Raw genomic sequence first — 15,700 nt, 5'->3', positions numbered from 1 at the left:
ACTCAGAGGGAAGTTCGGAGGACAACAACAAGGGAGAGGCCTTCTCTGTGGTGGCCCCCGAACTGTGCAACAATCTCCCCAATGAGGTTCTTCTGCCGCCGACATTGTTATATTTCAGTGCCAGGTCGAGCAATATGAAATTAGCAATATGTAATTAGCCTGGGTCTGTTTTTTTAGGGTCCTAGTTTTAAAACTTTTTATAGTAGTTTTATATGTATATGTATATTGTATGTTTTTGTGGTTTTTAATAGTTGCAAATTATTTTTAAGTGCTTTTATGTTATGTTAACTGCCCAGAGAGCTTTGGCTGTGGGATGGTAAACAAATGCAATCAATCAATCAATCAATCAATCAACACTGATTCCAATAAAACAATGAAAATGGGAATGCTTAAGAATGTTAACTTTACTTCTCACCTTCCCACCTTCTTTGCCTTCCTCACAGGGAGCGGAAGAACCTGCAGGGGAAGTGAACTGATCCTGGGGGATCCTTCTAGGCCTCTTTGGCTTGGTGGTGGAGTGGAAGCGGTTTCTGCACAGCCTGGGCAGGTAGGGGAGTCCTGGGGTGCCTCCGTCCCCTGCATATCTCTTTGGTCCTGGAAGAACCTGCCCCTTTAGCCTTTGCACTTCTCCAAGATGGCTGCTGGGAAGGCCTTGAATGCCACTCACGAAGCTCTGGCATTCAGAAGGAGGACCTCACCATCCTTGTCATCAGGGATTGCTACAGAATGCTTAAAGAGATCATCATTTCTTCTGCTGCTTTCAGGTTCCGGTGACTTTTGAGCAGGTGGCTGTACATTTCTTGGAGGAGGAGTGGGCTCTGCTTGATCCAGTCCAAAGGACTCTGTACACAGAAGTCATGGAGGAGAATTGTGGGATCCTGGCTTCTCTGGGTAAGGAATGGGGTTCCTCTGAGTAAGGCTATCCAGCTGCCTCTTGAACACCTCTAGTGTGGGAGAGCCCACAACCTCCACTCTGGGAGGATCGAGAAGAATCCTGGCCCTCCTCTGTGTGACAACCTTTCAAGTATTTGAAGAGTGCTCTCATGTCTGCCTTCACTCTTCTCCAGGCCAAACATGCCCAGTTCTTTCAGTCTCTCTTCATAGGGCTTTGTTTCCAGGCCCCTGATCATCCTCGTTGTCTTCCTCTGAACACGTTCCAGCTTGTCTGCATCCTTCTTGAAGTGAGGTGCCCAGAATTGGACACAATTCTCAAGATGAGGCCTAACCAATGCTGAGTAGAGGAGAACCAGTTCTTCACACAATTTGGAAGCTCTACTTCTTTTAATGCAGCCCAGAATAGCATTTGCATTTTTTGCGGCGACATCACACTGTTGGCTCATATTCAGCTTGTGATCTACAACAATTCCAAATTCCTTCTTGTTTGTAGTATCCCTATTAAATCTAATTCTGTTCTATTCAGCCCAGCACTCCAGCCTATCAAGATCACTTTGAAACTTCTTTCTGTCTTGCAGGGTATTAGCTATGCCACGCAAATTTGTGTCACCTGCAGATTTTATGATAATAATAATAATTTTATTTCTTACCCGACTCCCCACTCTGATCGAGGCTGGGAACAACATCAAGGCAGGGAACAACATTCCTTGCATCTCTTTGTCCAAATCATTAACAATTATGAGAGCTCTGAGTTCTCATCCTCACTCGGCCATGGAAACCCACTGGGTGACTTTGGGCCAGTCACATACTCTCAGGCCGACCTACTTAACAGGGTTGTTGTTCTGAGGATAACACCGCCTTGGGTTCCTTGTAGGAAAAAAGGACAATATAAATGTAATAAATAAATACAAATAAAAATGTTGAAGAGCACTAGGCCCAGGACTGAGCCCTGCAGAACCCCGCTCATTACCTCCCCCAGTTTGAGAAGGTACCATTGAGAAGCACTCTTTGAGTCCGATTCTGTAGCCAACTGTGAATCCACCTAATAGTTGTTCCGTCTAGCCCACTTTTAGCTAGTTTTTTTAAATCAGCATATCATGTGGTACTTTGTCATAAGCTTTGCTGAAGTCAAGGTAAATTATGTCCACAATATTCCCACAGTCCACAAGGGAAGTCACCCGATCGAGAAATGAGATCAAATTCATTTTGATCTCATCTATCGTTTGCTGGGGCTAGGAATGACCCAGCAAACGATAGACCAATCAAGTATACTATCAAAGTATACTTGAGGATGAACAAGCAGGATTCAGGACAGGCAGATCTACTTTAGATCACTGCCTAATTCTGCAACATTCGGCAGTAAAATACACCCGTAGCAGTAGCTCCCGGCTATATGCAGCCTTTGTAGATTTTAAAGCGGCATTCGACTCGATCCCAAGATCCAATTTATGGGGAAAACTTAAAAGCACCACAATTGATAAACGCCTACTACGGTTGATGGCTAAATTGTATAGTAACACAAGCCTTAGAGTAAGATTTAACAGAGAAGGTCAGCTCTCCAACCCAATTGCAGCCAATAGGGGGAGCAAGGAGGCGTTCTGGCCCCACATCTGTTTAACATATATATATATAAACTCCTTGATCCAAGGGCTCCAAGCTTTAGATATACATGCCCCAAAAATAGCAACTAAAAGACTACCCATACTGCTGTATGCAGACGACGCGGTCCTTCTCTCCTTGTCTCCAGTAGGCCTTAGAAGAGCCTTAAAGGCCGTTGCCCTACATTGTAACGAGGACCGATTACTAATCAATTACACTAATTCAAAGATTATGATGTTTGCCAATAGCAAAAAGATCCGCAGATGGTATATAGAGAACAATGAGATAGAACAAGTCTCTTGTTTTAAATATCTAGCTGTCGTTTTACAAGCTTCTAGAAGGAAAACGGCACAGAATAACTCTACCTCCTCACTTGCCAAGAAAAGCTCAGCAGCCGTTCTGAGGTTCTTTCGTACACGAGGAGGAAATTTTATTCCAGCTGCAATTAAACTGTTTGTGGCAAAATCGAGAGCACAGCTCTTGTATGGAGCACAATTGGGACCATTTTCCAAGTTAGCCATATATGAGAAAATACAATTGGGCTTCTTAAGGTCATTATTTCTGACACCAAGAAGTGTCTCCAATGCGACATTACGAATGGAGATTGGATTAATTAGAATTGAAGCTAATGTGTGGCAAATTACTATATTTACCTGGCTTAGACTTAAGCTGACCCCAGCGGGGCTGTTTCCCCTAATTTTTTGGGGTGTGCACGGACCCCCCGATCCACTTCTCTTCTAGATCCGCAATTTGCGGATTGGGCCGCTTCGCTCTGCCCCACTCCACCTATAGTCCGCTCCGCTGCGGAGCTCCGGATCTGGATCGGAGCTCCGCTTTCCCCCCCGTAAGCTTGCATTGAAATCCAAAAAAGTATACAACTTTTTTTCTGTTAAAGTTAGAAACCTCAAGTTTCGCACCATGACACCTCATGGACGTATACACACGCATGCCAAGACTCAAGCCAATCCAAGTGTCCCCTGATTTTGGGGGAATTTTTGAAAATAAGACACCCCATTTTCAGACATGGACTGTTCTCTGACAATTTGACAGATAAAAAAGTTGGAAGTGGGCACCCTCACAGATGCCATCTAGATCCACAATCATGCCAAGTTTCAAGCAAATCCCATCATCCCGTGATTTGTGGCGGGGCTTAAACCTCTAATGCACCACCTATAACCCCAATTCACACCCCTTTTGATATTTCCGTCAATTTTCATGTTAGAAACCTCAAACTTGGCACCATGATAGATTATCCATTGATACACATGCATGCCAAGACTCAAGCCAATCCAAGCGTCCCCTGATTTTGGGGGAATTTTTGTAAATCGGACCCCCATTTTCAGACATGGGCTGTTCTCTGACAATTTGACAGATAAAAAAAATTGAAGCAGGCACTGTCACAGATGCAATCTGATCCACATTCATGCCAAGTTTCAAGCAAATCCTATCATCCCCTGATTTTTGGCGGGGCTTAAACATTTTAACTCACCCCAAATCAAGTCCCATGCTAGAACTACGTCAATTTTAACATTAGAAACCTCAAACACGGCACCATGATAGATTATCCATGGATACACATGCATGCCAAGACTCAAGCCAATCCCATTATCCCCTGATTTTTGGGGAATTTATGAAAATCAGACACCCCATTTTCCGACATGGACTGTTCTCCGACATTTTGACAGAAAAAAAATTTGAAGCGGGCACATCCACATTCATGGCAAGTTTCAAGCAGATTCCATCATCCCCTGATTTTGGGGGGGGGGCTTTAACCTCCAATGCAGCAGCCCTAACCCTAATTCAAACAACCCTTTTCTATATTTCTGTCAATTTTCATATTAGAAACCTCAAGTTAGGCACCATAATAGCTTATCCATACATGCTTGCCAAGCCTGAAGCCAATCCAAGCCTCCCCTGATTTTGGGGGAATTTATGAAAATCGGACACCCCATTTTCAGGCATGGACTGTTCTCCGACATTTTGACAGATAATTTTTTTTGAAGTGGGCACCCTCTTAGAAGCCATCTAGATCCACAATCATGCCAAGTTTCAAGCAAATCCCATCATCCCCTGATTTTTGGCAGGGCTTTAACCTCTAACGCACCACCCATAACCCCAATTCACACCCCTTTTGATATCTCCGTCAATTTTCACGTTGGAAACCTCAAACGCAGCACCATGATAGATTATCCATGGATACACATGCATGCCATGACTCAAGCCAATCCCATCATCCCCTGATGTTTGGGGAATTTATGAAAATCGGACACCCCAGTATCTCAGGGATTTAAAGCTGCAGACAGCTCAGTGGGGCCATTTCAAAGGAAATCCCAACATGCCATGAATTGGGGAGTAGAGATAAACCTATATGAATCTTCTTCCACACTTGAAAAATTGATTTGGAACTTCAAAAAGCCTAAGTGAGCGCAGGAAGGACTTATCCCCTGAGTCAAAGCAAGACACACACAAACCATCCCTGCGAGGTAGGCAGGGGATGAGGGAGGGAAGGCAGGCAGGCAGCAGACATTTCTGGGGGCACAAGGAAATGAGCCAAGGATAGTTTCAAAGCCAGTAATGCAAACCATCCCTGTGAGGTGGGAGCAGCACAGAGAGATGCCTTTTCTTTTGCATCCCATAACTAGGAGGCTAGGAGGATAAGAGTAAAGCTTTGTGATCCTTGCTTCAGAGTTGATTGACTGCACTGTGATCACAGCCATTATTAAACAACAACAAAATAATAATGTTAATATAAATAAGCAAAGGAGGGGTGGAATTAAAAGCAGCAGTGTTGCTGAATAAACAACAAGAATTTTTTTTAAAAGGCTATATCTGTCTTTTATCAGTAAGAGGGAAGTGGACGTGCCCAGGGGGAGGGGGAACTGTGCCAGTTTTGACTGGCCCTGTCTAGGGACCAGTCTTTAAGAAGCGACCTTTCACTTCAACTCATGATAGGCATTAGTCTCCACTGGTTAACCTTTGGAAGGCTCTGATGACCCTCCAGGGCAGGACATAGTGTGTGTGTGTGCACTGGGCACGTCCACATGCCCTAGGGGACCTCATCCCCTTGCACCACATCTATTCAGTTGTTCACCAAGGTTAGGGTGGTTAGCAGTGCTGTGTTTCCTATCTGTTATTTATTTGCTTAGTAAAATGATTTCAGGTTGTGTTTGTGCATTTGGTGGGGCTACTGTTTTAAAAAACACTGGGAAAAGTCCGTTCAGACTAATAAAAGAGAAGTTTCCCAGTATCCCAAGTTACCTGTTTTGCCTATCCCATCCTCCAACTTTGTGATCATGTGATCATGACTCTGCCTCTCAGCACTTCAAAAAGGTACCTCTCCCGCTTTTGTTACCCGATGTTTTAAAAAATTCTAGCAAGCAAACCACACCACGCAGAGAGCTGAGAGTAGGCTCAAAATGACCCCCAGCCATGACTCTCTAAGCACAAGAAGTTTCAGAAACATAGCTTAAAAAACAACACAGTTATCCCCTATTCTTTTCTGCAATGCAATCCTATGAGCGAAATTTTCCAAAATGGCGATCGGATTGCACCGTGAAAAGAGAAGCACTCCGCCTATGGGCGCTTCTCTTTGCCGTGCTTCTAAGGGTCCGAGGTCCGCTTCTACTCCGCCTATGGGCAAGGCAGTGCAGGCCAATTCGCTTTTGATTCACCGATTCTAATCGGAGCGGAGCACACCTCTACTAACTTTACAAGACAATTATTACTTGTAATTGTGGAACATTATCAAAGAGAAATGATGCACCTATGGGCTCTCTACAGAACATCTACTAGCCATAGGTTTAGAAAAAGCCAAAGACCTTGTTAAGCAGCGTATTTGGGATATTGAACTGCAGAACGATCTAAGCCAAATCCTATATATTTACTGTTCTCCTCAAGTTATGCAGGGCATTGGCCTTGTGGCCTATCTGAGCTCCCTTACATAGTATAAATACAGGAGGGCTTTACTAGGGCTTGCTATAAACTCTCCCTTCCAAGTTCACAGAAGGCAGATATCCAGGAATTCCAGTCCCCCAAAGGTTATGCCCATGTGATTCAGGTGAGATAGAGAATCCTCTCATGTGCTTTTACACTGCTCGTTCTACTCAGAGGCCCGGTCAGGCTTAATCCATCCTCTACTACAGGACTTTACAGGTGACACCGAAGAATATTTATACCATGTTCCTCCTTGCCGATGGAAACCCCTCAGTTACCTATAAGGTTGCTAAATTCTGCCACTTGGCTCTGAGGACATGTCATAACCTCGGAGGACTGTTAAATCTCCGGGAGATGGAAAGTAAAAATCTGTACTACTTTGTATGGTTACTGTTGCTGGATTACAAAGAACACGGCAGTGTTCCCTGTGTTAAGGATGCTCAGTAAAAAAAGCATTCCACCATGTTAAAATGAGTTATTGGGGGGTGGGTCATTTTAGCATCCTAAAATGAAAAATACTTCACCAATCTTTCTGAAACGGAGTACTGCCAGAAAGAAATGCTGGTTTTATATACCCTGCACATTTCAAGAAGATTGGTGAAATATTGAGGGCAAGATGTCACTTTAAATGACAAAAGGGGGGAGGCATCTCTGTTCCAAATTGACACAGAAATGCTTCCGGGCTGGTGACCATTTTTTTGCGCACTAATAGCTCCGAACAGAGCTACTTTATGTGAGATATTCCCAAAAAATGAAAGCATTGTATAGCAGTCTAGTTCTTCGTTCTATTGATCATCGGGATGTTTAATCTGTTTGGAAGGATCTGCCTCACTAACGATTTTTTTATATATATCCTGTGAATCAAATCTGCAACCGTTGGTTTTGTTCCAAGATTTCAAGACGATTTCTCTGTTTATACTTGCAGGTGATCACAGGGAGAGCAAGAAAAATGGCCTACACCAGAGAAGGAAAACTGAAACTGAAGAGAAGAGGGAAAACAAATCCATTTCTTTTGAAGGATCAGTCGTCTGTGAAACTCCAATACTAGAAGCAACAAGAAAAAAGAACATTCACAACAGGAAGAACCAGAGGAAAAGCTCTTGGGATATAAAGACTCAGAAGGTTCATATTAGCGAGTGTGAAAAACAATTCAGTTTCAACACACAACTTAAGTTGTATCAAAGAGTTCATACTGGGGAGAAGCCCTATGAAAGCTTAGGGTGCGGAAAGAGCTTTGCTCAGGGTTCAAAACTTAAGCGGCATCAAAGAACTCACACTGGTGAGAAGCCCTATAAATGCTTAGAGTGTGGAAAGAGCTTTGCATTCAGCACAAGCCTTAAGCAGCATCAAAGGATTCACACTGGGGAGAAGCCCTATAAATGCGTAGAGTGTGGAGAGAGCTTTGCTCGGAGCACGACCCTTAAGCAGCATCAAAGAATTCACACTGGGGATAAGCCCTATAAATGCTCAGAGTGTGGAAAGAGCTTTGTTCAAAGCACTAACCTTAAGCAGCATAAAAGAACTCACACTGGGGAGAAGCCCTATAAATGCCTAGAATGCGGGAAGAGCTTTGCTCACAGCTTCAGCCTTAAGCTGCATCAAGAAATTCACTCTGGGGAGAAGCCCTATGAATGCTTAGAATGCGGGAAAAGCTTTGTTCTGAGCTCAAACCTTAAGCGGCATCAAAGAATTCACACTGGGGAGAAGCCCTATAAATGCTTAGAGTGTGGAAAGAGCTTTGTTCAAAGCACTAACCTTAAGCAGCATCAAAGAATTCACACTGGGGAGAAGCCCTATAAATGCTTAGAATGCAGGAAAAGCTTTGTTCTGAGCTCAAACCTTAAACGGCATCAAAGAATTCACACTGGGGAGAAGCCCTATAAATGCTTAGAGTGTGGAAAGAGCTTTGCTCAAAGCACTAACCTTAAGCAGCATCAAAGAATTCACAGCTGCTTCCGAGCAGCTCCCCTCTGTCACCGGTAATAATGCTAAAGAATTTCCCGGAGGAACTGAAGGGCAGATTAAGTAAATTTTTAATGGAGAAAAATAAAATGAGATTAAAGGATTGGTTGAGAGAAATGAATACAAGAGAAGACATGGAAGAGGTTTTAAAAGAAAAAAAAATAACTTGGTTAGAGTATAGGCAATTAGAACAGTGGACTAAAAAGTGGGTAATAGAAAATAGAGATGGTAGAGAATTGACGAAGTTTGAGGAACTAATAGTTAAAAGAGAAAAATGTAAGGTAGAAAGCTTAGCGTTAAAAGGGTTAATGAGTGAAATATATAAAATATTGTTGGAGAAAGGGTTAATGGACAGTTCAGGAAAAATGGTATGGGAGATAGATTTGAAAGTACAAATAGGACAACAGAGCTGGGGGGGACTATGGAAACAAAGAGTGTTGAGAAATATGTCAGTGAGAATAAAAGAGAATTATTTCAAAATTATGTGGAGGTGGTACCTAACTCCGATTAGATTGAACAAGATAAATAATCAGCATTCAGCAAACTGTTGGAGAGGTTGTGAGGAAAAAGGAACGTACTTACATATGTGGTGGGAATGCAAATATGTACAAAGATTGTGGAAGATGGTGTTTTTGGAGATTGAAGAAATTGTGGGAATCAAGATAGAACGAACACCAAAAGTTGCATTACTGTCACTACTTGAAGATTTAAAATGTAAAAAAGAAATTAAGGAATTGATAACGAATTTGCTGACTGCAGCAAGATTGATAGTAGCTAGGAACTGGAAAATTCAAGGGGATTATTGTATTGAAGAATGGTATAAAGAAGTATGGGATATAGCTATTAATGATAAATTGACTTGTAATATTAAAGTGAGAAGAGGTATAGCTAAAACAAATGATTTTGAAGGAATTTGGAAACAGTTCCTAATATTTGTGTTTTCTAAAGGAAGTGGGAAACCGCCAGCAGAAGAAAGTATGAGGTTTTGGAAACAGGAATGAGATCCCGAGGTGTGGGGTGCACTTATATGTTAAGTCTGATTATGTTATGTAGTTATGATATTATGTATTCAACATTTATTCAACATTTATGTAGTATGTTGTTGTTGTTTTTATTAATTGTAGTTAACATTTATTCAACATGTATGTTGTTGTTGTTGTTTTGTATTGCAATAAAAAAGTTCTTTTAAAAAATAAAAAAAATAAAGAATTCACACTAGGAAGAAGCCCTATAAATGCTTAGAATGCGGGAAGAACTTTTCTCACAGCTTCAGCCTTAAGCTGTATCAAGAAATTCACACTGGGGAGAAGCCCTATGAATGCTTAGAATGCGGGAAGAGCTTTGCTTGCAGCACATGCCTAAAGTGGCATCAAAGAATTCACACTGGGGAGAAGCCCTATAAATGCTTAGAGTGTGGAAAGAGCTTTGCTCAGAGCACTAACCTTAAGTGTCCTCAAAGAATTCACAATGTGGAGAAGCCCTATAAATGGTTAGTGTATCATTTATAGCATCATAGAATAGCAGAGTTGGAAGGGGCCTACAAGGTCATTGAGTCCAAACCCTGCTCAATGCAGGAATCCACCCTAAAGCATCCCTGACAGATGGTTGTCCTGCTGCCTCTTGAATGACTTTAGTGTGGGACAGCCCACAACCTTCCAAGGTAACTGGTTTCATTGTCGTACTGCTCTAACAGGTAGTTTTTCCTGATGTCCAGCCGGAATCTGCCTTCCTGTAACTTTAGCCCATTATTCTGTGTCCTGCATCCTGGAGTGACTGAGAAGAGATCCTGGCCCTCCTCTGTGTGACCACCTTTCAAATCATTTAGAAGAGCTATCATGTCTCCCCTCAATCTTCTCCAGGGTAAACATCCCCAGTTCTTTCATTCTCTCCTCATAGGGCTTTGTTTCCAGACCCCTGATCATCCTCTAAACATTAGGGTGACTATATTTTGGAAACCAAAAAGGGGGACAACATGGTCGGCAAGGGGGGGTGTCCAGCACCAAGGGGGTGTGCCCACCCGAACATAGCCTTGGTCACTGCCACGACACAGGCTCTGAACACTAGGCCTGCCCGTGGCTACTCCCTGCTCAAGCCAAGCACCACTGCTTGATATGCCTGAGGCGAGGGACAAACACTGCCTTTCTCCAAACTATGTGGAGAAAGGGGTTAAATGGAGAAGGATTTCAATAATAAATTAGAATACTGTGAGTTATATGTGCTGAGGTGAATTATTGTCAGAGTGAGTGCTAGATGTATAAACTTCAGATGATAAATGCCAAACAGACATGTGGGATTTTTGTGGTAGTTAAAACAAAGTAATTAAAACTTATTTTGAAAGTTCACAAGCTCTGTTTCAAATAAAACATTTAAAAACCTTTCTGAAACCTTTCATCCAATCCTTTCACCTATTCACACATGCGCTTTCCTTTCACACAATCACGCTTGAGCTTTCTTTATTATCGGTATTGTTTAATATACATCAACTATGTGGACACCACACTCCAAGGACACCACTCTCTACCCTGAACTTCAAATTCTCCAGACCCAAGTACTCTAAACACAGAGAGCTAAAGCACAGAGAGCCCTAACGACTCTAAGAGTACCTAAAAAGTCTCGCTCAATCCCCTCAGTCCTTCCCTTATATATCACTCCTCCCCCCTCCCCAGACATTCTAACTCCTCCCCCTCAGGCCAACATTCTAAAAACCACAGACTTACAAACTGCAGACATACATTTGGAAACTGACTTGGGGGGGGTAACACCATAGTCACATGTCTGATTTTACAGCACACATTTAAGACAAATCTGTTCTACATAATACTTTAATGTTAAAATCACTGAATTAAGAACAAGTAAGAGATTCAATGTATCTGAAATTAACTTCACTCACTCCTACTTTTGTAGGTTTTGCTGTACTTTGAAGCTTTTGCTATACTCTGTGTGTTACATTCTCCCCTTCCCTCAAATTCCTTTTCTGACTGTAATTTCACTCGTTGCAAGCTGCTGCTGTTGTTTTCAGGGTTTGCTACTGGCTGGCCAGATGGCTGGCTTTTTTAAGTTTCAATTTTTTAAAAAAGCTTGTGTATAATTGTCACAAGTTTCTCTACTCTAACATTAGGATGGGTGTTGTGGCAGAGAACGCTACTTTGCCCATTCACACTTCTCACTTATATACATTAGCTTCTCAAGGCTTGTGTGAGACTCTCTTCCTAATGCCCTGCGTTTCATGCCAGCACCATGGGGCTAAGTTACAATCCATTTCTCTGGGTTGTCTGTGCAGCCTCTGTTGTCTCTCACTCTAAGTCATTGCAGACAAACCAAAGCCTCCAGCCTCAAACATTCTCTCTTTCTCTCCCCCAAAGTCTCCCAATGGTCCAGCTAGGCTGTACACTTGTGGCTTGGGATATTGCTTATTGCAGGTTATTGCTTGGTCATGTCTGGTGACTCTTACATCATCATCATCATCATCATATCCCACCTTTTGCCCAATACTTTAAAAACCTCTGCCACAAGCTGCCTCCACCTCCTCTCCCCCTGCACAACTTTGATGCACTCTTAAAACACTCTGCATGGCAAGCCAGTCTCAGGGCCAAGCTACAGGTGCATCTGGGTTGCCTTCAGCCTCTCTCTGCCTTATGCCAGCCAGCTAACATCTCCACCCTCAAATAATCCCCCACCCACCTCTCTTTGCCAAAGTATCCCAACGGTCCAGACAGGCTGTGCACTTGTACCCTGTGGCTGGCGGTAGGGCAACAGCTTATGGCTTGGTTGTATCCAGTAACTCTTGTTTTTTTAAAAGAAAAACTCCACCTCCAGCCACCTCTGCCTGCACCAAAACTGGACTCTGAGACACTCTTTAAAAGGCTCTGTGTGGTATAGCAGCCTCTCAGGGCTCAGCTACAGCCATCTCTGAGTTGTGTCTTCAGTCTAACTCTGTCTCTAAGAGATATGCCAGCCAGCCAAAGCCACAAATCTATCTATTTTTCTCTGGTGTGCACTTCAAATGTTCTGCATTGCATCCCAGCAGTGCAGTCAGAGCCTAGCTCACAAGTGTACAAAGTGAAGTGGAAGGGAAGTGGTAGCAAAGCAAAACAATGATATGCCAGGTTTCAACATTTGCAGCAACAGGGCATCCGTAAAGAAGAGAGCCTCTCTCTCGACTGGCACTTTACTGTTGGTCGTGAGAGTTTTTCTCTAAAGATGACCCTTCATCGCCCATGATGTGGAAATTTGAGAAAAAGGCCTCTAGCCCATTCTGTTTTGCCCTGTGGGTGGCTTTGACTGACCTCTCCTTTCCCACATTTGGATTTGTGCATGCCTTGCCTCTGCTGAGCTCCAGGTACCCGACTGCACACCAAACCTGCAACAGGAAAGGTGCCCTGCGTGCCCAGAACTTCTTACCTAAAGACTGGAGATCCTTTTAATGCCAAGGGCTGAAACTGCTCAATGTGCAACACCCCAAAGTGGAGGTTTGACAACCTGAATTTGAAGGATATGGCTCCAGCAGTTTAAAACACAATTATTTTAAAACTTTGAACTTTTAAAAAAATCCTTAAAAAACAATGGATGAACAGATCTGATTCAAACTTGGCATGGCTAATTCTCTCCTTGAGCTATCATCGTGCCAACTTTCAGCCCTTTATCTTTAAAAAGGTCATTTTTAAAAAATAATTTTAAAACCTGAAACTTTTTTTAAAAATCCTAAAACTCAATGGATTAACAGAACTGTTTCAAACTTGGCATTGCTAAAGTCCTTGTTAAGAGTAATCATGGTGCCGTTTCATCTCTTTATCTTTTAAATAATAATTTTAAATCCTCAAATTTTAAAAAATTCCAAATAAATCAATGGATGAACGGATCTGTATCAAATTTGGTGTGGCTAAAGCACTACCTAAAACCTATAATGGTGCAAAGTTTCATCTCTTTATCTTTAAAAATGATGGTTTTAACAATAATAATTAGGGGTGTGCACGGATCCCCCCGATCTGCTTCTCTTCCAGATCCGCAACTTCCAGATCGGGTCTGCTCTGCTCCACTCCGATCCGCCTATAGTCCACTCCAGTTCACTGCGAAGCTCCGGATCCACCTCATGGACGTATACACATGCATGCAAAGACTCAAGCCAATCCAAGCCTCCCCTGATTTTTGTGGAATTTTTGAAAACCGGACACCCCATTTTCAGACATTGACTGTTCTCCGACATTTTGACAGATAAAAACTTGGAAGCAGGCACATCCACATTCATGGCAAGTTTCAAGCAGATTCCATCATCCCCTGATTTTTTGGGGGGCTTTAACCTCCAATGCAGCACCCCTAACCCCAATTCAAACACTCGTTTCTATACCTCCGTCAATTTTCATGTTAGAAACCTCAAGTTAGGCACCATGACACCTCATGCACGTATACACATGCATGCCAAGACTCAAGCCAATCCAAGCCTCCCCTGATTTTGGGGGAATTTTTGAAAATCGGACACCCCAGTATCTCAGGGATATTTAAAGCTGCAGACAGCTCAATGCGGCCATTTCAAAGGAAATCCCAACATGCCATGAATTGGAGAGTAGATAACCCTAAATATGAATCTTCTTCCACACTTGAAAAATTATTTGGAACTTCAAAATGTCTAAGTGAGCGCAGGAAGGACTTATCCCCTGAGTCAAAGCAAGACACACACAAACCATCCCTTGTGTGTGGGGAGGAGGGAGGGAAGGCAGGAAGGCAGCAGACATTTCTGGTGGCACAAGGAAGTGCGGCAAGGATGGCTTGTTTCTTTTTAAGCCAGCAGTAACGCATTGCAAACCAACCCTGCAAGGCGGGTCCAAGGAGTGAGCAAAGGATGGTTTGTTTCTTTCTAAGCCAGCAGTAACGCATTGCAAACCATCCAAGCGAGGCGGTCACAGAGGAGGAGGACAGGCGGGCAGAGAGCCAGGCAGAGATATGCCATAGATCTAGTATGGACGAGTCAGTCCCGGCAGATGCCCCACCACAGCAGCACCCCGGGGGAAAGGCAGGCAGGCAGCAGACATTTCTGGGGGCAAAAGGAAGTGAGCCAAGGATAGTTTCAAAGCCAGTAATGCAAACCATCCCTGTGAGGTGGGAGCAGCACAGAGAGATGCCTTTTCTTTTGCATCCCATAACTAGGAGGCTAGGAGGATAAGAGTAAAGCTTTGTGATCCTTGCTTCAGAGTTGATTGACTTCACTGTGATCACAGCCATTATTAAACAACAACAATAGTAACATTAATAATAGCAGTACTAATTAATTTTAATAGCAATAATAATAATAACAACAACAACAATGAGTTGAACCACAATGAAAGCCTGCCTGACTTCACTGAAGAGGAAAAGCCAGGAAAGCTTGGGCTATGGGGTGTAAATATAAAATGGAATAAATAAATAAATAAATAAATAAATAAATAAACAAACAAACAAAGGAGGGGTGGAATTAAAAGCAGCAGTGTTGCTGAATAAACAACAAGAAGAATTTTTTTTTAAAGGCTATGTCTGTCTTTTACCAGTAAGAGGAAAGTGGACGTGCCCAGTGGGAGGGGGATATGCCAATTTTTGACTGGCCCTAAGTAAGTACCAGTCTTAAGAAGCTACCTGTCACTTCAACTCATGACAGGCATTAGCTTCAATCTCTCCACTGGGTTACTTTTTGGAGGGCTCTGATTACCCTCCAAGGGCAGGACACAGTGTGTGTGCACTGGGCACATCCACATGCCCTAGGGGACCGCATCCCTTGCACCACATCTATTCAGTTGTTCACCAAGGTTAGGGTGGGTAGCAGTGCTATGTTTCCTATCTGTTATTTATTTGCTTAATATATGATTTCAGGTTGTTTTTGTGCATTTGCTGGGACTACTCTTTTAAAAAACACTGGGAAAAGTCCGTTCAGACTAAGAAAGAGAAGTTTCCAGTATCCTAAGTTACTAAGTATCCCGTTTTGCCTATCCCCTCCTCCAATTTTGGGATTGGAGGATGCTTCATCAAGTGATCATGACTAGGACTTGAATCTGCCTCTCAGCACTTCAAAAAGGTACCTCTTCCGCTTTTTTTACCTGATTTTTTAAAAAAATATAGCAAGCGAACCGCACCACGCAGAGTGCTGAGAGTAGGCTGAGAATGACCCCCAGCCACAACTCTCTAAGCACAAGAAATTTCAGAAAGATAGCTTTAAGAACAACACAGTTATGCCCTAATCTTTTCCGCAATGCAATCCTATGGGTGAAATTATCCCAAATGGCGGGCGGATCGCTCCGCGAAAAGAGAAGCGCTTCTCTTATGGCCGCTTCTCTTTGCCATGCTTCTA

At 42.9% G+C, this 15,700-nt stretch overlaps 2 protein-coding genes across 2 annotated transcripts in view; both read left to right on the top strand.

Annotated features, from left to right (window-relative positions):
- LOC134396281 (zinc finger protein 420-like) overlaps positions 1 to 15,700 on the top strand; it is a 918,719-nt gene that overhangs the window by 283,324 nt on the left and 619,695 nt on the right. The gene's annotated exons all lie outside the window — the stretch shown is intronic.
- LOC134396432 (zinc finger protein 239-like) lies at positions 777 to 9,237 on the top strand. The gene is made up of 2 exons (XM_063122935.1): positions 777 to 891; positions 7,352 to 9,237. The coding sequence occupies exons 1-2, from the start codon at positions 858 to 860 to the stop codon at positions 8,407 to 8,409; spliced, it is 1,092 nt and encodes a 363-aa protein (XP_062979005.1). The 5' UTR covers positions 777 to 857; the 3' UTR covers positions 8,410 to 9,237.

The sequence above is a fragment of the Elgaria multicarinata genome, chromosome 3 (assembly GCF_023053635.1).
Source record: "Elgaria multicarinata webbii isolate HBS135686 ecotype San Diego chromosome 3, rElgMul1.1.pri, whole genome shotgun sequence".
Lineage (NCBI taxonomy): Eukaryota > Metazoa > Chordata > Lepidosauria > Squamata > Anguidae > Elgaria > Elgaria multicarinata.
This window is presented reverse-complemented; position numbering and strand designations above follow the sequence as displayed.

Coding starts and splice junctions, on each gene's coding strand:
- LOC134396432 (XM_063122935.1), top strand. CDS start 858: ATGGAGGAGAATTGTGGGATCCTGGCTTCTCTGG. Junction 892..7,351: donor TGGGATCCTGGCTTCTCTGG/GTAAGGAATGGG, acceptor TTATACTTGCAG/GTGATCACAGGGAGAGCAAG.